This window comes from Mustelus asterias, chromosome 14 (assembly GCF_964213995.1).
Source record: "Mustelus asterias chromosome 14, sMusAst1.hap1.1, whole genome shotgun sequence".
Taxonomy (NCBI): Eukaryota; Metazoa; Chordata; class Chondrichthyes; order Carcharhiniformes; family Triakidae; genus Mustelus; species Mustelus asterias.
In genome coordinates, this window is record NC_135814.1 from 63933520 (window position 1) to 63958036 (window position 24517).

The 24517-nt window shown below is 43.5% G+C and overlaps 1 protein-coding gene across 3 annotated transcripts; it reads left to right on the top strand.

The window, feature by feature from the left end:
• Nucleotides 1-4656: 4656 nt before the first annotated feature.
• On the top strand, nt 4657-22807 carry nup35 (nucleoporin 35). Of its 3 annotated transcripts, none has more exons than XM_078228527.1 (9): nt 4657-4870; nt 9505-9672; nt 10619-10746; nt 12222-12282; nt 13539-13680; nt 18179-18248; nt 20581-20709; nt 21493-21654; nt 21740-22807. In XM_078228527.1, the coding sequence occupies exons 1-9, from the start codon at nt 4858-4860 to the stop codon at nt 21815-21817; spliced, it is 951 nt and encodes a 316-aa protein (XP_078084653.1). In that variant the 5' UTR covers nt 4657-4857; the 3' UTR covers nt 21818-22807. The 3 variants fall into 3 exon arrangements, with proteins under 3 accessions (XP_078084653.1, XP_078084654.1, XP_078084655.1); XM_078228528.1 differs by lacking the exon at nt 4657-4870 and adding an exon at nt 8299-8446; XM_078228529.1 differs by lacking the exon at nt 4657-4870 and adding an exon at nt 8927-9048.
• Nucleotides 22808-24517: the final 1710 nt, after the last annotated feature.

The following is a 24517-nucleotide window of genomic DNA, read 5'->3' on the forward strand; positions in this document are numbered from 1 at the left end:
CAAATCGAGAAAGAACTATCAATAGTCTTCAGCATTAAGAACTTCCACCAGTATTGACACTAGATAGACACTTTCCCATCATATCTGACCACAAACTGCTCTTGGGTCAAGAGGCCAAGACTATCTCGTTGATCGTTTTGGCAAAAATTCAACAATGATCATTAATTCTGCCCATCTGTGAATATACTTTCAAGTGCTGACCTGGGACACACATAACCAATGCGATTGCCTTTAGCCACCTATTCTTGCAAAAAAGTATTGCATGTACTCCCGTACCACAGAAATCATCATGGCATTAAATGTTTTGATACATTGCCAGTCCCAGCAAAGCAGATCAGGAACTGGACGAATCGAGATCCACTTCGGCCCAAAGTGCAGAACACAATATTCACAGGATAGGTAAATGAGACAGTTTCTGACAAAATTAAGCCATTCTTTGCCCACAATAATTAATCGTATTGTCAGAATAACATCATACTCTGTGGAGCAAGAGTAGTGGTTAGCACTGCTGCCTCACAGCGCCAGGGACCCAGGTTTGGTTCCTGGCTTAGGTCACTGTGCGGAGTCTCCACATTCTCCCTGTGTCTGTGTGGGTTTCCTCAGGGTACTCTGTTGTCCTCCCACAAGTCCGGAAGATGTGCTGGTTAGGTGCATTGGCCATGCGAAATTCTCCCTCATTGAACCTGAACAGGCTTCGGAGTGTGGTGACTAGGCGATTTTCACAGTAACTTAATTGCAGTGTTAATGTAAGCCTACTTGTGAAGCTAATAAATAAATAAAACTTACTCGCTCCTGCATCAGGCAGAGAGCTGCTCCTTACTGAATTACACTGCTCTCATCCTCGCATCTCTCAGATGAAGATGCTTGCTGAAAGTTACGTACGGTAGGCATTGGATTTATTCTGATATTCTTCCACCAATTTACAGAAAGTGAAACACACATTTAAGCCTTTGCTATCTCTAGGGGTGCTTGTGCAAAAATCTTTGAAGGTGGTATATATGCTTTAAAAAAAGCAGTTAACAAAGCATATGTGATCCTGGGCTGTATAAATAGAGTAAGAAGTCTCACAATACCAGGTTAAAGTCCACCAGGTTTATTTGGTAGCAATAGCCACGAGCTTTCAAAGCACTGCTTCTTCATCAGGTGAGTGGGATTTCAGTTCACAAACAGGGCATATAAAGACACAAACTGTAAGTTTTAGGGCAAATCCTCCATGATTAAAGAACCCAGGGATAAGGAAAATGGCCGGCTGGTTGTCAGGCCACATGAATATGCAAGAGGCTGGGAATAATGAGAAGGTCGAGACAGGGATGATCTAATCAACAGGAAACAAAAGGAGAAACCATGGCCAGCAGACGAGGAATAAATAGCCCAGCAGCAAGACAATGAGAACAGAGATCATTCCATCCACGGACAACATCAAGACCCAGCTCACTGATGGGATTCCAATCAGGCTGACTCAGAGAACATTTAAAAGACATTAAAATATCAATTAAGGGCGGTCCCGACAGTTCCGGCCCTTTTGTTCCAGTCAATCAAAACTACCAATGATCAGAAACTGTTTTGTGTGAGAGAATCACTGGTTCAGGTTTTAAAAAGGGACAAGCAAGCTCTGGCTTCCCTCTCTCCTCTCTCTTCTCCTGTTCCTGCCTGCCTCTTGTTCGTCTCCAGCACGCAGCCCGAAGCCCACTGAGCAATTTAAACTAGGATTGTGAGTATCCTCTGGTAATTCGCGAAGTTCCCGAGATCATCATAGTGGATGAGGCTTTGGGGAAAGGGGGGGGCTTTTGCATGCACCTTTCATAGTTTAAGACACTGGTAAACTTGTGTAAAGTAAGCATTCCCGTTGTGCCCGTTTTAGTATTCCTTCCATAGCTATAGTCTTATAGAGCATAAGGCATTGTGTGTTGTTTTCCTAGTGTTTGGTGATCTTGACCTTGATGTTTTAACAAATATATATATATCTTTGACTTCCATTGGAGTCCGTTTTGATCTTTTCAATTTCTCACCAACGATCTCTGACCAAGTCACAATATTAAATATCCCTTACCATAATTCTGGAGTCTAGAACGGAGGGTATTCTGGGCGCTTCGAAACCGCCCACTCAGGAAAGGCTGCCAGGTAGTGGTTGGCAGCAGTTTCCTTTTGTCTCTCTTGGCAGCGCTACTCTAGTGCAGTAGACGCAAGGTGGCCGTTGTTCCATCGGCGAGAGAGAGAATCACTCGGGCATTGGTGGGGTTTGGGTAATGGAGAACCAAACCTAAAATAAACCCAGTGGAGTTAAAAAGGGGATCCCGCTACAAAACTCAATTTACAAAATAATGGTTGGAATGCGAGTCTTTACAGGTAATCAAGTCTTAAAGGTTGCAGAGGTTGCTGTTGCAAGACATGCCGGATCATCGACATGGATGCCATCATCTCACATGAGATCACCATCCACCAGGTACACGATACATACACTTGCAACTCAGCCAACGTTGTCTGCCTGATACATGCAGGAAAGGATGTCCCGAGGCATGGTACATTGGGGAGACCATGCAGATGCTACAACAGATGAATGAACACTGCTCGACAATCACCAGGCAAGAGTGTTCTCTTCCTGTTGGGGAACACTTCAGCGGTCATGGGCATTCGGCCTCTGATCTTCAGGTAAGCGTTCTCCAAGGCAGCCTTCACGACACACGACAGCGCAGAGTCGCTGAGCCGAGGCTGATAGCCAATTTCCGCACGAGGACGGCCTCAACCGGGATCTTGGATTCATGTCACACTATCTGTAACCCCCACGACTTGCCTGGACTTGCAAAATCTCACTAACTGTCCTGGCTGCAGACAATACACATCTCTTTAACCTGTGCTTAACCCTCTCTCCACTCACATTGTCTGTACCTTTAAGACTTGATTACCTGTAAAGACTCGCATTCCAACCATTATTTTGTAAATTGAGTTTGTGTCTTTATATGCCCTGTTTGTGAACTGAAATCCCACTCACCTGATGAAGAAGCAGCGCTTCGCAAGCTCGTGGCTTTTGCTACCAAATAAACCTGTTGGACCTTAACCTGGTGTTGTGAGACTTCTTACTGTGTTTACCCCAGTCCAACGCCGGCATCTCCACATCCTGTATAAATAGAGGCATGGAGCCAGAAATTAATGCTGAACCTATATTTAAAAAACTAGTTCAGCCCCAGCAGGAGCATTGTATCCAACTGTGAGCACACTTTGGAAAAAGTACATAAGTGATTCAGTATTATTCTATTATTATTAGGGGTTATTCTTCTTCTCAGCTGAGGAGAGATTTGATATAGGTATTTAAAAACAAGAGGTGTTTAATCACAGTATTTAAACTATTCTCAAGGCAGAGAGCACAGATTTATGGTGACTTGCAAAAGAACCCGAGGTGACATAAAGATTTTTTTGCAATGAGTGGTTAACATTTGGAATGTACTAGCTGATTGAATAGTAACCTTTAAAAATGAATTGGAGAGAGTTTAAGAAGTAAAAGATGTAAGGTGGTGACAAAGTGGATTGTTCTTTGAAAGAGTTGTTTGACTCTATTGGCCAAATAGCTCATTTTCGTTAAATATTTAATGACTGTTGTTATGGTCCCATACTCATCACACTTCAGCATGTCTTTTGACACCAACCAAATAAACAAACTCAAATTAACTTAGGGACAAATTAAAAGGGGCAGCTCCCCAAAAGGAAGGGGGAACAGCCCGAACCAAAAACAAAGTCGAAAGGAAACTTAAAACATCAAACCAAAAGGTGATTGTCAGGGTCGACAATACACCCCAGCCCCTGCGGCGCCCAGTGGTCGCGGAAAGCGTCAACTGCGTCCGTGGACACCGCATGCTCCCTCTCCAGGGACAACTAGCCTCGAATGTAGCCGCGGTAGAGGGGCAGACAGTCAGGATGGATGGTCCCGTCGATCGCCCGCTGCCTGGACCTATTGATGGCGCGTCTCGCCAGGCCCAGGAGCAGGTTCACGAGGAGGTCGGCATCCCGACCCGCCCCTCTCCGCACCAGGTGCCCGTAGATCAGGAGCGTGGGACTGAAGTGCAAACAAAACATCAGTAAAAGGTGTTTGAGGAAACCAAAAAGGGTGTGCAATCTAAAACACAGAACGTAGACATGGTCCACGGACTCCACAAGGCCACAGAAAGGGCAGTCTTGGGAGCCCGTGAACCGGAAAAACCTACGGTTGTACGGCACTGCTGCGTGCAGCACCCTCCACCCCAGGTCCCCAAGATAATTGGGGGAGATCCCTCCGTAGAGGGACCTCCGACGGCAACAAGGCCCACCAAGGTTTAACACTTCAGCACATAATCTAAATCATTTGAACAGCATTTAAACCCCTTTCAATTTTGCCACTCGATTATAAGTACTGCCACATATATTTCCGATACGTTGACAGTTGCTGTTTAACGGTAGTTAGATTTTGCTCTTTAAACATTAGCCACAAAAAAAAAGCATATTTCCCAGTGAGCCAAGGCTGGAGACAATGGGTGGTTGAGGAGGCGGTCTTGTTACAAGGTCAGTGAAGCAGACACACTGACAGTCTCCTCAAGCCCAGCCCCTTGCAAGGAAATACATCCGAGTGAAGTGAGTGACGCTCTTCCCATCGTGCAGCTCCGCTCTCGGAGATTTTCCGCCATTTTTGAAAGTGCAGTTGCCGGTGCCAGGGGTGGGGAGGGAAGGGGGGGGGAGTTGTTGCTCCTGGAGGTGGGTGAAGAAAGACTCGCTGCTACAGGAATTGTGACTGGGAAAGGGAGGGCGGACTTGCTGCTGTGGAGCCGGCGGCGTGGGGCGGACGGAGCTGCTCCAGGTCCATGTGTCGCCCACATTCTCGAACCCATTGTCATGGAATTCCAAGGTAAGGTTCCATTCCACTCTGCCCGGGCGGGCGGGAACGAAGATGGTTCTCTGGAGAGTGGCTTTTGGTGGGGTAATGGGGGTGAGTGGGGGGTATGTGTTTTGGGGAAGGGTGTTGGGGTCTGTTTGGAATGGGGGGGGGGGGGACATGTTTGGGGAAAGGTCAGGGTGTGTTTGGGAGGGCTGGTTAGGTTTGTGTTTTTGGGGGGCTTGATAATGTTTGGGAGGTGTGGGGTTGGTTGGGTGTGGAGGGGGATGGCACAGTGGTTAGCACTGGCGCTGTCTGTGTGGAGTTTACACATTCTCCCTGTGTCTGCATGGGTTTCCTCTGGGTGCTCCAGTTTCCACCCACAGTCCAAAGATGTGTGGGTTAGGTTCACTGGCCATGCTAAATTGACCTTTAGTGTTAGGGGGATTAGCAGGGTAAATATGTGGGGTTATGGGGATAGGACCTGGGTGGGTTTGGTGGTTGCAGACTTGATGTGCTGAATGACCACCTACACTAGGGATTCTATGATAACGTTGTTGCCTCACAGTGCCAGGGACCCGGGTTCGATTCTTGTCCTTGGGTCACTGTCTGTGTGGAGTTTGCACGTTCTCCCCGTGTCTGTGTGGGTTTCCTGCAGGTGCTCCAGTTCCCTCTGAATGATGTGCTGGTTAAGTGCATTGGCCATGTTAAATTCTCTCTCGGTGTACCCAAACAGGCGTCGGAGTGTGGCGACTAGGGGGATTTTCACAGTAACTTCATTGCGGTGTTAATGTAAGCCTACTTGTGACATTAATAAATAAACTTTTGGGGGTATTTGGGAGGAGATTGAAGGTGTTTGGGGATATGGGTTCGGGAGTGTTACGTGGGGTTGCGGGTCTTTTGGATGTGAGGGCCTGTTGGGGATGTGGGGATTTGGAGGGTTTAGAGTTGTGGTGGGTGTGTTTGGGTTGTGGGGAGTTGGGTGTTGGTGGGGGGTTGAGAGGTATGGGTGGGGTTGAAGGTAGTGTTTGGTTTGGGGGTGGGAGGGTTGGGTAGTGGTTTACAGTCGGGTGTGTATGGTGGGCGGAGTTGGTCATTTGGGTAGAAACCCTACAGTGCAGAAAGAGGCCATTCGGCCCATCGAGTCTACACCGACAACAATCCCACCCAGGCCCTATTCCTGTTTCCCTACATATTTACCCGCTAATCCCTCTAACCTACACATCCCAGGACATGAAGGGGCAATTAAGCTTGGCCAATCAACCTAACCCGCATATCTTTGGACTGTGGGAGGAAACCGGAGCACCCGGAGGAAACCCACGCAGACGCAGTAAGAATGTGCAAACTCCACACAGTGACCCAAGCCTGGAATTGAACCCAGGTCCCTGGAACTGTGAAGCAGCAGTGCTAACCACTGTGCTACCGTGCCGCCCCTACGTGGTGGTTTGTGAGGTGTGTGGAGGGGGTAGGGTAGGGTGAGGATGGGGGTGAGGATAGGTGTGGGTGAGGATAGGTGTGGGGTAGGGTGAGGATGGGGGGGGTATAGGGTGAGGATGGGGGGGGTATAGGGTGAGGATGGGGGGGGTATAGGGTGAGGATGGGGGGGGTAGGGTGAGGATGGGGGGGGGTAGGGTGAGGATGGGGGGGGGGTAGGGTGAGGATGGGGGGGGGGTAGGGTGAGGATGGGGGGGGGGTAGGGTGAGGATGGGGGGGGGTAGGGTGAGGATGGGGGGGGGTAGGGTGAGGATGGGGGGGGGGTAGGGTGAGGATGGGGGGGGTAGGGTGAGGATGGGGGGGGGTAGGGTGAGGATGGGGGGGGGGTAGGGTGAGGATGGGGGGGGGTAGGGTGAGGATGGGGGGGGGTAGGGTGAGGATGGGGGGGGGTAGGGTGAGGATGGGGGGGGGTAGGGTGAGGATGGGGGGGGGTAGGGTGAGGATGGGGGGGGGTAGGGTGAGGATGGGGGGGGTAGGGTGAGGATGGGGGGGTAGGGTGAGGATGGGGGGGGTAGGGTGAGGATGGGGGGGTGAGGATGGGGGGGGGTGAGGATGGGGGGGGTGGGTTGGGGTGAGGATGGGGGGGTGAGGATGGGGGGGGTACGGTGAGGATGGGGGGGGTAGGGTGAGGATGGGGGGGGTAGGGTGAGGATGGGGGGGGTAGGGTGAGGATGGGGTGGGTAGGGTGAGGATGGGGTGGGTAGGGTGAGGATGGGGTGGGTAGGGTGAGGATGGGTGGGGTAGGGTGAGGATTGGGGGGGGTAGTGTGAGGATGGGGGGGTAGGGTGAGGATGGGGGGTAGGGTGAGGATGGGGGGGGAGTGTGAGGATGGGGGGGGTGTGAGGATGGGGGGGTAGAGTTTGTATGTGTGTGGGGGGTGAGTTTGTGTGTGTGTGGGGGGTGAGTTTGTGTGTGTGTGGGGGGTGAGTTTGTGTGTGTGTGGAGGGTGAGTTTGTGTGTGTGTGGGGGGTGAGTTTGTGTGTGTGTGGGGGGTGAGTTTGTGTGTGTGTGGGGGGTGAGTTTGTGTGTGTGTGTGTGGGGGGTGAGTTTGTGTGTGTGTGTGTGGGGGGTGAGTTTGTGTGTGTGTGTGTGGGGGGTGAGTTTGTGTGTGTGTGTGGGGGGTGAGTTTGTGTGTGTGTGGGGGGTGAGTTTGTGTGTGTGTGGGGGGTGAGTTTGTGTGTGTGTGGGGGGTGAGTTTGTGTGTGTGTGGGGGGTGAGTTTGTGTGTGTGTGGGGGGTGAGTTTGTGTGTGTGTGGGGGGTGAGTTTGTGTGTGTGTGGGGGGTGAGTTTGTGTGTGTGTGGGGGGTGAGTTTGTGTGTGTGTGGGGGGTGAGTTTGTGTGTGTGTGGGGGGTGAGTTTGTGTGTGTGTGGGGGGTGAGTTTGTGTGTGTGTGGGGGGTGAGTTTGTGTGTGTGTGGGGGGTGAGTTTGTGTGTGTGTGGGGGGTGAGTTTGTGTGTGTGTGGGGGGTGAGTTTGTGTGTGTGTGGGGGGTGAGTTTGTGTGTGTGTGGGGGGTGAGTTTGTGTGTGTGTGGGGGGTGAGTTTGTGTGTGTGTGGGGGGTGAGTTTGTGTGTGTGTGGGGGGTGAGTTTGTGTGTGTGTGGGGGGTGAGTTTGTGTGTGTGTGGGGGGTGAGTTTGTGTGTGTGTGGGGGGTGAGTTTGTGTGTGTGTGGGGGGTGAGTTTGTGTGTGTGTGTGGGGGGAGGGTTGTAGTTTGTGTGTGTGTGTGGGGGGAGGGTTGTAGTTTGTGTGTGTGTGTGGGGGGAGGGTTGTAGTTTGTGTATGTTGGGGGGGGGTTAGTTTGTGTTTGTGTGTGTGTGGGGGGGTTAGTTTGTGTTTGTGTGTGTGTGGGGGGTGAGTTTGTGTGTGTGGGGGGAGGGTTGTAGTTTGTGTGTGTGGGGGGAGGGTTGTAGTTTGTGTATGTTGGGGGGGGGTTTAGTTTGTGTGTGTGGGGGGGGGGGGGGTTAGTTTGTGTGTGTGTGTGTGTGTGTGTGGGGGGGGGGGGGTGTTGCGGGTGGCGGCTCCGGCGCGCAGCCTCGCACTGGGATGCGAGCGGCGCCATCGCGGCCGCCGGGTTGACTGTTTCTCGGGCTCAGTCAGGCGGAGGGAGCGGGGCCCGGTGAGTGGATTCACCTTCACTAACCGTCACCCTGGGGCAGCGGGTTTAAATGTGCCGCGCGCTGTGAGCGTTGGCGCTCGGGCCTCGCGGCTCCAGGTCTCTGAGTCGGGATTTCTCCGAATCAGCATGGGAGCGGGTTGTTGAATGTGAATTGGGAGCTGCTGTGACTCTGGACGGTGCAATCCTGTAATATTTAATACGCTGGCAGCGTGACAGCAGCAGGCGGCTGGAGCTGAAAGAGTCCTGTTTGTAGAGATTGGTTCCTGTGTGAACCCACCACCATGTGCCCGGCATTTACACCCAGAGGCCAAACAACAGTGACTGGGACTAAAACCAGCTCAGAAATAGTTAAACTCAGACTTCAGTGCAGGAAAATAAATGTTGCCGTGTGATATATTTGAGTTTGAAGCAAAGGTCAGTTTTTCCTGAAGGAAGTCTACAGCTAATAAGAGGAAGCACTTCTCGGGGTGGGTTTCCCTAATAAGAGGAAGCACTTCTGGGAGTGGATTACTGGACCCAGCACTTCCTGTTCAGCCCCTCGCACTGAATTTGAATCGAAAGCAGGCTGGCGGTACCGAGATCTGAGCCCTCCCTGCATTGAGGTCTGAACTTCCCCCCTCTCTCCAGAAAAGTTTCTGTCTTTTAAGATATGCATAATTAAGTTGTATAAAATATATATACACAAATGCACGCACGGTAGCACAGTGGTTAGCACTGCTGCTTCACAGCTCCAGGGACCTGGCTTCGATTCCCAGCTTGGGTCACTGTCTGTGTGGAGTTTGCACATTCTCCTCGTGTCTGCGTGGGTTTCCTCCGGGTGCCCCGGTTTCCTCCCACAGTCCAAAGATGTGTGGGTTAGGTTGATTGGCCGTGCTAAAAATTGCCCTTAGTGTCCCGAGATGTGTACGTTAGAGGGATTAGTGGGTAAATATGTGGGGATATGGGGGTAGGGCCTGGGTGGGATTGTGGTCGGTGCAGACTCGATGGGCCGAATGGCCTCTTTCTGTACTGTAGGGTTTCTATGATTCTATGACTTTGAGTGATTTTTTAAATTATAGGATCTGAACCAATGGCATTGGGATCTCCAACATCTCCTAAGCCAGGTGCTGGTGCTCAATTTTTACCTGGCTTCCTAATGGGAGATTTACCAGCCCCTGTAACTCCTCAACCAAGGAATTTTTGTGGCACTTTGGCAGGAATAACAGATGTGCGATCTCCCTTTGGAGGTAAGTGGATTGATGCTGACATTTGAGTCTTAGCTTTTCGCTCGTATTTGGAAGGTTTATTTTTAGTTTTTATCTAATACATACCACGTGGTGGGTAGGTTCATGTTTAACAGGTATTTAGTTAACTAATGTGCAAAATAATAAGAAAATAAAAAAATAATTTGCTGGCAGGGCAGCGATGGCCCAGTGCTATTATCGCTAGACTATTAATCCAGAAACTCAGCTAATGCTCTGGGGACCCAGGTTCGAAACCCGTCACGGCAGATGATGGAATTTGAATTCAATAAAATATATCTGGAATTATGAATCTACTGATGACCTTGAAACCATTGTTGATTGTCCGGAAAATCCTTGTGGTTCACTGACATCCATTAGGGAAGGAAATCTGCCGTCCTTGCCTGGTTTACATGTGACTCCAGAGACAGCAATGTGGTTGACTCTCAACTGCTCTCGCCCAACTAGGGATGGGCAATAAATGCTGGCCAGCCAGCGGCGCCCATGTCCCATGAATGAATTAAAAAGAAAAGAATAAACTTATGATATTCAATTATTATTGTAAGTTGCTCTGTTGAACAAAAGCAGTATTTCAAATTGCATGCTATCATAGGGTTGTATAAGATGTTGCTTAGGCACTAAGCTGTGATCCACAAAATTTTCAATCTGGCATTAACAGTGAGAATGTCTAAGTAGTAATGATTGGATCCAGGTTTTGAAATAATATAAATATTCCATTAAACCTTCGGGGTTTTGAAACCTGATGAAGCTACAGGTTTTGGGAAGTGGTGTCGGATATGGTAATATAATTTCAAGTCAGATCTGTTGAGTTTTATTTTCCAGTTGGCTTTATTCTTAAGTTGCTCAATCTTTATATTAAATTATTAAATCTGCAATAACAAAGAGTTCTGGTAAATGAAAAACATCGTCTCACGTTTTTTCTCTCATTCAGGAGGCACTCCTCCCCAACCAGTTGTACCCACTCCAAAGGATAAGTGTGGCGCACCACCAGTTCGTAGTTTATATGATGATTTGGGAAGCTCAAGAGCTGGACTTTCACCCTTAAGTTCACGACAGCTGGTAAGAGGCTAGATACAAATGCAAGGGTGGTTTTTCTGGGCAAAGTATTTCTGCACTCCCTTGTGTTGAATGTGACTGTATCTTCCAGGGTGTTTAGAGAGTGGGGTATTTCACAGGAATCCTGTAAAGTGAAATTCGACAGCGAGCCACTTAAGGACAGATGACTAATGTTCCCATTAAACTCTAGCAGCCTGGAAGATGCTGCACAGGTCTTGCTTGTTGATGTGGCTGCGTAAAGTTTACAGGGACTGCACACTGGAAAAACTGGCCGTGCACTGCAATTTAGTTTATTAAGGGAACATTTCAGAAAAGCTTGGTCAAAGAGGTAGGGTTTAAAGGAGCCTCTTAAAGGAAGAAAGCGAAGTGGAACGACTGGCAGGCCCAAGCTGCTAAAGGTATGATCACTATTAGGGGAGGATTAGAACTGAAGATGCTTAAGTCGACCAGTATTAGATGAATGACGATATCTTGGAGGATTATGGGGCTGGAAGAAATATGCAGGGACTTGAAAACCAGGATGAGAATTTAAAAATGGCATTGCTTAACTGGGAACCAGTATAGGTTAATGAGCACAAAAGTCATGGATGAATGGGATTGGGTGCGATTCAAAGTACGAGCAGCAGAGTTTCTGATGAAGTTAAGTATAGAGTCATCGGCCAGAAAGTGTAATTTGTCAGGTAATGGTGAGGGGTTGAGAATGAAAGCCACTGCAAATAATTTTTTTGGCTACAATTAGAAAGATATTGCAACAATTCTGCAATTGCTAATGTTGCAATGTCTGAAAGGCGTGTACTTTTCAGTTATCATAGAATGCCTATAGTACAGAAGGACGGCATTTGGCCCATCAAGTCTGTACTGAACACAATCCCACCCAGACCCTATTCTGTAACTCTCATTTACCCTAGCTAATCCCCCTGACACTAGGGTCAATTTAGCATGGCCAGTCAACCTAACCCGCACATCTTTGGACTATGGGAGGAAACCGGAGCACCTGGAGGAAACCCACATAGACAAGGGGAGAATGTGCAAACTCCACAGTGACCTGAGGCTGGAATTTAACCTGGGTCCTCGACGCCGTGAGGCAGCAGTGGTAACCACCGTGACACCGTGCTGCCTGTTGTTCTGCTTTCATCAGTACTTTTGAGTGCCCTTTTGCTGTGCATTTATTATGACTTTAAGGTTACAAATCTACTCTTAAAAGTAGTTTCTTCCTTTGCTGAAATTCTTTGTCATATATTGAATGTGGCTGGGTGCATGTGCACCTTACTTCTAAATCTCTGGTAGTGTGATTTTCCAAATGTTATGACGTACCTGGATGTTGCAAGGAATTACTCCACTTTCTTGTCTTTTTTTCCCTGCCACTGCACTGTGTAGTTCTACATTAAAAATTGCCAGAAATGTGAATCATGATTGCCTATGAATTAAATACAAGATTACTTCAGATAATTTCTCATTGGACTTTTTTAAAATTGCAGGTAAATGTTTCAAAAGTTCAAACTCCTCTTTCTGGAAATAACTTATTAACACCTGGATCAGGTATGTTTACTGTCAAGTGTAGTTCTTCACTGAGGCATTTGCATTTCTTGATGAATAACATAAATTTAATGAAGACTGCAAACCTTTGGCTCCTAAGAAGATCCTTGCAACAGTTTAACCCTTCAATGCTCTGCTGCCATATTCCTTAATAATGGATGGCCTTTTTCTGCTGGGTGCAAAATGAACATCCAGTCTGAGACTCCTCCTCTGCTAACTGACCGTTAAGTCATGAGTCTCTTCCCAAAACGCCGTCAGTTGAAAAGGGCTTTGGCAAATCTAAGACCTCTCAATTTCTTTGGGGAACTCAAAAGTTAATCCAAGCAACTCTCCTGGATGAGGGCAACACTTGTGGGACCAGGAGACTTGTGAAAGGCTGCTGTGTGAATGTGGTGTTGGAAATAGATACCACTGTTAATGCCAGTAGATGTTTGAGGTTATAAATGTTCATCCAGCAGAAGGAATACTTCAGTTGCAAGCAATAAAAAGAACTTCAGAAAGTAAATCAAAGAAAAAGGTTTAATACATAAACTTCATTACTCCAACACTTGAGGCTACACCCTGGGCCATACAAGCACCCCCACAATTCCCAACTACTGCTTATTTATACTGGGTCAGCTGACCACCACATCATTTTGCTATTGTTACATTGTCTACCTGGCCAGCTGACCCTCGCACCATATTACTATTGGTTACATTATAACAGATCCAATGTTAACATTGGCTACATTATAGCAAATTCCCCAGGTGACTTGCAACCTGATGTTTCATATCATTGCTACTCGTGACGTGGTATCTCCTCATTAAATGTACTCTAGATTGCATGTGTGTTGATTGCTGGTTGTAAAATGTTAAAATGACAAATCTAATGATTATGTTTACAAAGTTATACTTTAGAACCTAATGTTAATTTGCAACATCTCCCGTCATAACGGTAAGGTAGGTGTCTTAAAGTCATTTCTGAATGGAGTAACACTTGATGTGCAAGAATGTAGGACTTGAAATTTTGCTGAGGATAACTGGTTTCCTTCACACAGCTTAAGTCCAAAATTCTTTACTTCAAAATTTTCCAGTGGTCCTTGTGCTTTAAGATGACAGGTGTGATAGTTAATTCCATAAAGCTTAATTTCCTTAATTGCTGAATAAAGGAGAAATGCATTCATTTTAAATTTGTGTATTTAACAATTCATGTTTCAAACAAGAGCATGATAAAATTACTTCTGTAGCATTTAATAGTAAACATTCCCTTTCTACCTTAGGTCCTTGTGTGTATAGTCCTACCACTATTGGCCAACACAGAAAGGCCACTCTTTCTCCTGCACAAGCAGATCCTTTCTACACGCAAGGAGAATCTCTGACATCAGATGATCATTTAGATGACACTTGGATTACTGTTTTTGGGTTTGTAAGATTTGTATTCTCTCCTAGAATTGTAGACTGCTTCTCTATGCACATATAAAAAGCTTAATGTATATGTTACAACTGAGTGAGGAGGAGTCGGATGGATTCCCTCTTTTCCCGCTTCTGATTTGACCATAATAGGCCCTCTTTTGAAAAGGATATAAAGGTTATGCTTTCCAAATCAGTGAGTGTTTAACTGTTTTCATGGTGTTACTATAAAAGGCACACAGGCTTTCTTCTTTGGAAAAGAAAAAAACAATAGATTTTGTTATACTTAACCTTGTCGAAGAAAAAAAAACTCTGACTTGCATGCGGCACGCGCAATAGATCACAGATTGGGAGGATTGATCAAGTGGTTTAAAATCCAGTAAAGCTAAAAGGTTATGGTTCTTGAAGATTGGTAGCTTAGTTTGCTTCAGGCTGAACTCGTGGTCCTTCTGGGTCAGTGTCAAGGTAGTTTAAAGATGTAGACAAATGATTTATCTGTTCTGAAGATAGCTGTGGGGTTGATTTCTTTGTAAAATGTCTATGTGGAATCAGGGTAGTCAAAATCAGCAGAGGGTTCAAAACTTGCAAGTTGAATAAAGAGAGAGGGGTACATACTTTAGCATTTCAGTTGTTTATGGTCTGCAGAAAAAAATTGCTTCAACAGGGTAGCTGCTTTGTCATATGACCTCCCTCCAAATTGTTCAGTGATCCAAATATGGTCATGGTCAATTATTCCAGTTGTAACGTGATTAGATCATGGTTGGGAATTCCTCTTTCATCCAGCGTCCCATTGTCCATGTGATTTTTGTCTAATGGTTTGAATCTACCCAGTTGAGTACCCAGGTGATGGTCTGGATGCTTTGCTAATGGGACAGGAAAAGGCACACAACTTCAAACCAATTCTCCCTGATGCATCTTTGCAGATAGGTTATCTCTGTTTCAGGTGTTTTGGAATGTAAACTGTACAGAGATTGACCATCTTTGATGTTTTTGGTTTAAAATCAATTCGGGGTTTCTAGCCAGTATATTTAAATATTATTTTTTGGTCTCTCAACATATATTCGATGAATTGCAATGTTTACATAGTATTGGCAGCAATTAATCTAGTTCGCAAGGAATGCCAATTTGTGTAGCACTATGTCTTTTCCAGCTATGTTTTCTAAGATTACATTGCTTGCAATGACATTTAAAATTGTGCAGCATATTTCTGTTCAAGAATACCACAAGCTAGAAGCGTTGTCATTTGGCCCAGCAAAATAATGGTTCTTTCTCTTCAGATTTTGTACCCCATCCCATTAAATCTTCCATCACCACCCTCTCCTTTTAAAAAAAAACAGTCCTTTACCCCACTGTCTTTGAAAATTACCAGCCCATCAGCAAGTTCACTTACTCAAATCCGTGAATGCGTTGTGAGCTTTCAAATCTGTGCTCCTCTTCGTGGAGCTCCAAGTTTGAATCCCTCCGTTTTGTCAAAAATAACGAGCGTCATTTAAAATAAACTATCCCTCCTCACTGTCCTTGGTGTGATACAAATAAACTATCCCTCCTTGCCATTTACAGCATAACTCGCCTAGCTCAGTGGCATTGTTCTCATCTGTCTAACCTCAGCTAGAGTATTGCTTGCAATGGCGTCTCTTCCTGTTCCAGCACTGTTACCTCTGGGGTGTGTGGTCCCCTCTTACTTCTCATTTACATGCTGTTCGTTGACCACATCATCCACAAGTACAGCAATTGTATTCACATGTATGTAGTCATCCAGTTCTATCTCAAAGCATCCAGACCTCCACAGTTGCTAAATTATCATCTCATTTTTTTCCTAAAGTGTGGTGTTCAATCTCCAACACTAATTCCTTCCCAACACTCCAAAGATGTGTGGGTTAGATGGATTGGCCGTGGTAAATTGCCTCTTAGTGTCAGAAGGACTAGCAGGGTAAATACGAAGTGTTATGGAGTGGGATTGTGGTTGGTGCAGACTCAGTGGGCCAAATGGTGGCCTCTTGCACTGTAGGGATTCTATGAAGTATTATGTTTTATATAGGTTTAGCATAGCATCCTGACTTTATAAACCTCTGAGTTTAGACAAGTCAGGGTCATGGAGGCTTTATTAACTGTTTTGTTAACCTTTCCTGTCAGCTTCAAATATTTGTGGGCAACATGCTTCCCCCTCAGTGTCTCCATTCTTGTGTAACCTTTAAAATTGTGTCATTTAGCTTTATTAACTTTCCTCATTCTTCCTACCGATCACTTCATGCTTTCATGTGCCATGTGTTTACTCATTCCATCTGCTTACTCATTCCATCTGCTTGTTAATGTTGTCTTGCAGTCTATTTCTTCCGAATGCCATATCATCTGCAACTTTTGAAATTGTGCCCTATATCTTGAAATCATTAATGTGTAATCATAAACAATAGTGATCCTGGTATTGATCCTTGCGTAACCATTGTTATTAGGGTGCCAGATCAGAACCCCAAGGTATATTCTGAAGCCAGATTAGACATCAACAATTTTTCTATTTTGGCATAAATGTGAGGAAAGGATGCTTCACCTCCGGAGTGATTCCACTGACAAACTAGGACTTTTTTATTAAAACAGGCCTTATTCATCCCTAACAAAATGAAACAGATTATCTCTTAACTGTTGAACAATCTTTAAACATGAAAAAAAAATCTCTTCTAACTTGTCACTATTTGGTTCCAATTAAGCAACATTTTTCTTCTTGACTTAATCCTCACTTTAAAAATAGCAAGTCCAGACATACTTGTTTTAACCTTTGTTGACCGTTTTGGCATTTCCAGAGAGATTTTGGAGAGAGAGAGAGCTCATTGCAGGCCTTTACCTTTAAATAGCTCTCTCCAGCTACTGTACTTTATATTAAAAAAAAACTTTTTCTTCTTCAAGCCTAGCTCCTCCCATTAACCTAATACCACATGATTTGGTCAACCTAATCTGAAATCCCAGGAGAACTTAAGAAGTGCAGTAACTCAGTAACACATTCTTAGCTAAAATTAATTATGCAGCTTTGTCAGCATCTGCTGCTTTTCTTCCAGACAAACCAACTTTCTTTCAGAAAAAGAACTTAATCTTAAAGTCCCCCTAAACATAAAATATATTAATAACACGTTATTGTCACACTGTATATCTCTCCAGTCTAAAAACATCCATTCAAAACAACTCTACCCCTTAGCTTGTTTTTGCATCCATGCTAACACTTTTTCTCCCCTGGGTTTCAGTTTTGCTGACGAGCTGTTTATGGCGACTTGCTTTTTCACATGAAGTTTTTTTTTGTCAGTTAATGTTACCTAGTATATGCCAGGTTACATTGACTCCTTAAATCTTAATAGTCTCATGGCTTCCATGGTGGAAATATTTTGAACTGGGAAGTTAAGAAGGTAGGAAGCCTAGGTTACTGATCAAACCCAATTGCATTGACTTCATCAGGCATTTTCAGTCCTCTGGTTTACTCTGGTGAAAGAAGTCAAAGATTTTTTGATATCTAAGTTACTCTAACAAAATTAGGCTTTTATCTGTGTCTTAAGTTGCAGCTTTTTGACTATATTGTTTTGAGAGAATCATTCTGACCCTTATTTTTCACCAAGGACTTATCCATTTAAATTTGAGAGTTATAATTCAGCAATGTTCTAACTCGGAATTTGAAAATTTAATCTGGGCTATAGGTATGCGCTTTACAATGAATAAATTCATTTTTAAATAGCAGATTGGTAAGCAAGAAATATCTGGTCCTTTCAGAAATGTCATTAAGTCAATGCAACCAGAGATCGGCATAGCATGTGTGGTGCTATGATGGTAGTAGGCTACATAATCTTTCTTTCACGAACGACCATCCAATCTTTGCTGCGTGGCTGTTGAGAGGTGTCAGGTGGAGACTGAGCAGTTTGCTTGATGTGGTGTGGGAAACCTTGCCGGGTGTAGTATATATGACTGAAAGAAAATCTGTTTTTTTTAAAAAAAAAAGACACATTCTAGTGGCTAGAAGTTGTTTCCTGCTCCTACAAGTACTTTGTCATTGTTAGTACCTGAATTTGTGACTTTAACTTCCAGTCTGATAATTTTGATTTATTATTGTCACATGTATTGGGATACAGTGAGAAGTATTGATTCTTGCGCTATATAGACAGAAGATACCGTTCATAGCATACATAGGGAAGGAGGAAAGGAGAGTGTGCCGAATAAAGCATTGAAATCGCAGATAGGGTGTAGAGAAAGGTCAGCTTAATATATGGCAAGACCGTTCAAAAGTTTGATGGCAGCAGAGAAGAAGCTGTTCTTGAGTCGATTAGTATGTGTTCTCAGATCTTTGCAGCTTTTTCCAAATGGCAGAAGGTGGAAGAGAGTATGTCCAGGGTGCATGGAGTCCTTGATAATACTCACTGCTTTTTCGAGGCAGTGGGAAGTGTAGACGTAGTCAATGGATGGTGGCTGGTTTGCGTAATGGATTGGGCTACTGACATTGGGAATAAGACTAATTAAGCCAAGTAAAATCTCATTGCAGGTTTCCACCAGCATCTGCTTCGTACATCCTCCTGCAGTTTGCACAATATGGAAACATTTTAAAGCATGTGGTAAGGTTCTGCAAACCGATTTAAGCTTTCCAATAGCTGTACGTTTATTGCTGTTTAGAAACGTGTATTTATTGCTTAAATGTTATTGGCAAATTTCTTCTTTAGTGTAAAATGAATGAGCTTTTCTATGAACTCTAGGAGCTCTTGATTCTGAAACACAGTGGAATAGAGTTTTCACCTTGGATACAATCAGCAAACTGGATGCAATAGTACTGATTTTCTGAAGTGAAGTTATGGTTCAAGCTTCTGCCAAATTTATTTGTGTAATCAAATATATATCCATCAACCAACGTAATAGAAAATGATTTCACTTTCCTTTCATTTAAAAAATATTAGTTTAATTGGTCTAATGCTTCCAAACTGTTTTCCAATGTCACCCCATTTTAACACCTGATTCCTGCTGCCAGCAAACGCAAAACCACAATAATCAAGTATAGTGGCATTCAGTATATAATTACTGAAGTTTGCGTATTATAGATCAACATTATAATATATGGAAACAGGGCTACACAGTGGTTAGCACTGCTGTCTCACAGCACCAGGGACCCAGGTTCGATTCTGGCCTTGGGTGACTGTCTTTGTGGAGTTTGCGCGTTCTCCTTGTGTCTGTGTGGGTTTTTTCTGGCTGCTCTGGATTCCTCCCACAGTCCAAAGATGTGTAAGTAAGGTGGATTGGCCATGATAAATGTGCGTGGTTATAGATATGGGGGAGGGGGGTTGTTGGGAGTGGACCTGGGTAGGATGCTCTTTCAGAGAGTTGGTGCATACTCATTAGGGCAATTGGCCTCCTTCTGCACTGTAGTGATTCTATGGATTCGATCTGTGTTTTAAAGCACTTGGTAAAAGTGTTATTTTATGAACTGAGGTAATTGGCAGCCAAACTCTCCATATTCCCTGATGACAAGACTCCATGCAGCCTCTCGCCTCTCCCACCCCCTACACACACAGATGCACACACGTGAGCAATTTAACGTGTGGATGTATCTTTGGCATTATTCCTAAATAGAAACTGGCTTCATATTTGGAAAACATTTCTTGTGGATTCAGTTAATAAATTGATGCCCATATTCAATGAACTGAACATAACGTGAGCTTAATTGCAATGGACTGCTACACTGTTTTATTCACATGACCCAGGCTGAAGCTATTGACATTTTAACCGTTGAAAAATTCAGCAAATGTTTGTGCATTTTCCAGAGTCACTTTAAAGAGCTTTGCTGTGAAAGCTAAATGTACTGCTCAGTGCCCCACATTGGCAAACAATGTGTTTTTTCCTGTGACGATGACAACAGAAAGCCAAAGAGCTGCTGATGTCAGCAAAAAAAAATAATTACCTTGAGTTCTTAATTAAATTAAATGCTGAAGCTGATTCTCTCACTGACTGAAGCCAAAATATATATAATTTAATTATATTGTAGTCATTATAAATTAGTTGTAAAATACTAAAATGTTTAATCTTTCTGTTGCTGAGTAATTTTATGTTCCATACTTGTGGAAAAAGGCCTTTTTATTTCCTTTGTGAGGCTGTCAAATTCTGCATTTTTGTAGATGTCTGGAAATAAATCAACTGTTTGTGCTTTCTTTCCACTGTGGTTGTCTTTTTGCGTTATTACAAAGTGCCCTTCACCCTCCTGTGCCTTCCCATCGTCTTTTCCTCCCATCAAAAATAAAACATTCACCCAATGCACTCCCTCAGTTGAATATTTTCTGGATCAGAGCTTTAGCTTCATTGCTAAGGTGCACTGTACAGACGAACATGATTCCTTTCTGTTCATACTGTGCTTCCCCTTTGCTCCCTCTCCAAGTACCACATTCACCAAAATAGTCTTCCCCCATTATATTAAACAGTTATAATGCTGTGATCCGGAAATTAAAGATTATATGTTTTGATTCCATGATAGAAGCAAGAGAATCAAAGCATTTGATTACATTCAGTCTAGACAAAACCATTGTACCTTTAGCACAGTAATGCAGCTCAGGTGCTTCAAGTATTGAAAATGTAAGACTTTCTGAAACTGGAGCCCAATTTTTATTAAAATATAAAATATGATAAATGAACCCTGTTGGTGTTTCCCTTGTCCTATGTATATAATGGAACAGTTATCCTGTTCAGTGTACAATTTGACAGTGTTACTTTCACATGTTTTGGTTCATAAGATTTTTAAATTTGCCAAGTATGCTTCCGACTTATTGGATTTTTGCCAGTCTGAGGTAATCTACAGTTAAGCTGTAAAAAAAAAACGGAAAGAACTTTATAGCTCTTGTTCCATTTTTAAAAGTAATTTTATATTTAAACTTGATTTTTTTTTCTCTTTGCTGGAACACCATACAGATGTCAAACAATGGAAATTGGATGCATATTCAATATCAGTCTAAACTACAGGCCAGGAAAGCTTTGAGTAAAGATGGCAAGATTTTTGGAGAAGCTATCATGGTTGGAGTGAAGCCATGTATCGACAAGGTGGGTTAGTGATGTTGGTGGTCCTGATTTCAACTCTGAAAATTTAAGCTGAAGTCACGCTTGTTGTCAGACAGTTTATTGATGAAACCCAAGATGAAGAAACTTGGGGGGGGGGGGGGGGGTGGGGGGGAGGGGAGAGAATGTTGCTGTTGCATTGAATGCATATCTTTGGCCAGTCTTGATGTCAAATTTTGCTTGATAGCTCTCCTGTGAAGTGTTTTGGGAGGATTTATAGTACAAGCCCTATATAAATACAGATGTTGTCGTTGGATTATGAAATGTCTTGTTGCCAACTAAAATGGAACTCAGAAAACATTTGGGAATTATACAAAAAATTATATTCTTGACTATGCATTCGTCCAAGGCAGGGTGCTGATTACCGTTGAAGTTGTTCTCATAAAATAATTAAAGTAATCAGTAGCTTAGAGTGCTTCATGTTACCTGAGTTTGGGAGCTTCCTAGTTTCCTTGTTGTCACTATTGTTCACCATTTAAGTAAAATTGTTCAGGTGAAGAAGGGGTAAAGAAGGAAAAATCAAAATCCACCTCTTGAAGCTTTTGAATGTTTTAGAGATTTTTGACAGGACAAATATTTTAATGCATGTATTCCTAGCCCATTCCTTGCCAGCAGGAAACTAGTCAAATTTCCTAACCACCTCATGGTATTCAGACAGTAGGGTGGAAAAATGTCTCTTGCCTACATTTTAGTGGTTGAATTCTGAAGATACAGACAGAAATGAGGATGGAAGATGGTGACAAATACTTAGTTTTCTTTGTTATGCAGAGTGTTATGGAGACAGCTGATAGAGGTTATGGAACACTCTTTTCCGCCTTTACTCCTCCCATCAACACAGTGGGTACACCTATACAGTCGCCAAGTACGCCAAGAACAACTACAATGAGGCCTCTGGCTGCAGCATTCAAAGCTTCTAGCAGTGACTATCAGGTACGTGTGGGAAAACTGGATGTTAATCATTTTGTGATGTGTGCTTTGAGCTAAATTTAATAATACCTTCCTTTTCTTTGTTTAGGTGGTTTCAGACAGGCAGACCCCTAGAAAAGATGACAGCCTCGTTTCCAAAGCCATGGAGTACATGTTTGGTTGGTAGTGCTCCTATTGAAGAAGCTTGAGGAGTATGGATTTTTGTTTTGAAGACTTACAATTGCAGATAAACACTTAATGTGCAATTGCGCAGACTACTCTAGTAATTAACAACAAAAAAAACTCTACCACTAATACGGTTGGTTAGTTGTATAACCACTGTTATTGGGACGTGGGTGTGCATTTATTTAGACCAGGTAATCTGTAAATAGTTTGCACTTTAAAATTTGATATCATGCTTGAGTTTACAGGAAGTGTGATTACAAGGGTGGGTTGCCACATAAAGTTGGTAACAAGTGTTAAAATGTCAAATTATTGCCTTTTTAATTATTTGGTGCATGCATTTATCTAACGTGAAAATGTCTTAGGGTGGGGGGTATACTTTCCTGATCATGTTCTTTATTTCTCCAAACTGAAATATGTCCCTGATGTCTCCAACTGTAATTTTAATCTACATTATCAAGGAAAATAAATTTTCTTTGTACATTTAGGAAAGTCTATGACCATGTGTAGTTAAAAATGTTGTGCTTTCCTAGAATTTGTTTTTCTATGTGAAATGACGATATTACTTCAAACTGCTAAAATTACTGATGGTTTATCTGATTTTCTTTTAATGCCAAAAAGTTCCAAATTTTAAATATTGAGCCCTATCTTTGCAGATTCCTAAGTGTTATTAATTTTGGTATTCATTGTTTTGTAAAACAAGTTTTTAAAAGATTGATATTTTTCTAAAGGCAATTATTATATTGTGTATCAGAATTTGCAGATAGGTAATGAAGTTTGTGTATGAAACTTTTCTAACTTAGCTGGATTTTACAGAATTGTGTGCATTTATAGAACCGTTCATTCTTTATATTCCAAAAATCTGTTTTAGAAAACATTGTCCAATAGCAGTCACAAATTAAGATAACACTCTCTTGCATAAATAAAATGCTGACATGGAAATATTACCACATTTGAAAATAAAGTTGAATGCGTCAAGTGGTCATGTTCCACCACTCAGTCTGGCCAGCAATTTTATTTCAAGATGTCAATACTAAGATCTCCCGTCTGCAAATTTATGATGTCAAATCTAGTGTGGAGAGTGAGTGACAGACCATATGGAAATGCAAAGAACTAACTACTTCTGAGTGCATGAGATTAAAAATTTGGATGCAAATTTCCAGTACTATGTCAGTTACACAAGTTATACTATGCATGGTAATGGGAGCACTGTGAAAAACATTGCTAAATTGTTTTCAAAATGCTCTAGTGCATCATTTATATATTTGAATGCTTAAGTTATGCATTTGGATATCTTTCCATATTGTTGTAACTCTTGAAGAAACAGCAACAACTTGTATTTGTAAAGCAAATTTAGCATAGTAAAATGTCCTAAGGTATTTCACAGGAGCATTATAAAAAATATGACGCTGAGTGACATAAGGAGTTATTTGGTCAGGTGACCAAAAGCTTGGTCAAAGATTTAGGTTTTAAGGAGTGTCTTGAAGCAGGTAAACGAGTTAGAGAGGCAGCAAGGATATTCCAGAGTTTAGGGAACTGAAGATGTTGCCAGCTGGTTGTTACAGTTGGGGATGCTCCAAATTGGAGGCGAGTAGATGCCTCTGATTGTGGGATGAGAGGAACTTACACTATCTTAAGAGGATTGAAGGTGACAGGAGAGTATAAATATCGAGGGGTGAGTCTATGGATGGATTTGAAAACTGGGATGAGAATTTTAAAATCAAGAGATCGTATAACTGGATGTCAATGAAGTTCCATTAGTGCAGGAACTTGAAATGTGGTTTACTGTAGTTAAAGCAGGATTAGCAGAGTTTTGGGTGATCTCAGCAGTGTGTTGAATTAGTCATATTTGTCCAACTGGGTTAGTGGAAGGGAGGGGAGTGACAGGTAGCTGATCAGATGATCTTCGTGACACACAAGTCCAAGAGCTCCTCACACTTGTTGATGGGGACAGGAGAGGTTTTAGAGAAGATCTTTTGCAGTAGAGAAAAGATACTGGGGATTTCTTTGCATTCACGAATTATCCTGAAATAGTGAACAGTGTTAACATATGAGCAGAACTGAACTGTTTAAAATAGTAAGAAGTCTCACAACACCAGGTCAAAGTCCCAACAGGTTTATTTGGTAGCACAAGCCACTAACTTTTGGAGCGCTGCTTCTTCATCAGGTAAGTGGGAGTTCTGTTCACAAACAGGGCATATAAAGACACAAGCTCAATTTACAAAATAATGGTTAGAATGCGAGTCTTTACAGGTAATCAAGTCTTGTAGGTACAGAGAATGGGAGTGGAGAGAGAGTTAAGCACCCATGATCCCAGTTGAGGCCATCCTCGTGTGCGGAACTTGGCTATCAGTCTCTGCTCAGTCACTGCGCAGAGTTGCTGAGCAGAATCGTGACCAGGATCGTGGGTTCATGTCACACCATCTGTAACCCCCCATGACTTGCCTGAGCTTGCAAAATCTGGCTGGAGACAATACACATCTCTTTAACCTCTCTCCACTCACATTGTCTGTACCTTTAAGACTTGATTACCTGTAAGGACTTGCATTCCAACCATTATTGTGTAAATTGAGTTTGTGTCTTTATATGCCCTGTTTGTGAACAGAACTCCCACTTACCTGGTGAAGGAACAGCGCTCCGAAAGCTAGTGGCTTGTGCTACCAAATAAACCTGTTGGACTTTAACCTGGTGTTGTGAGATTTCT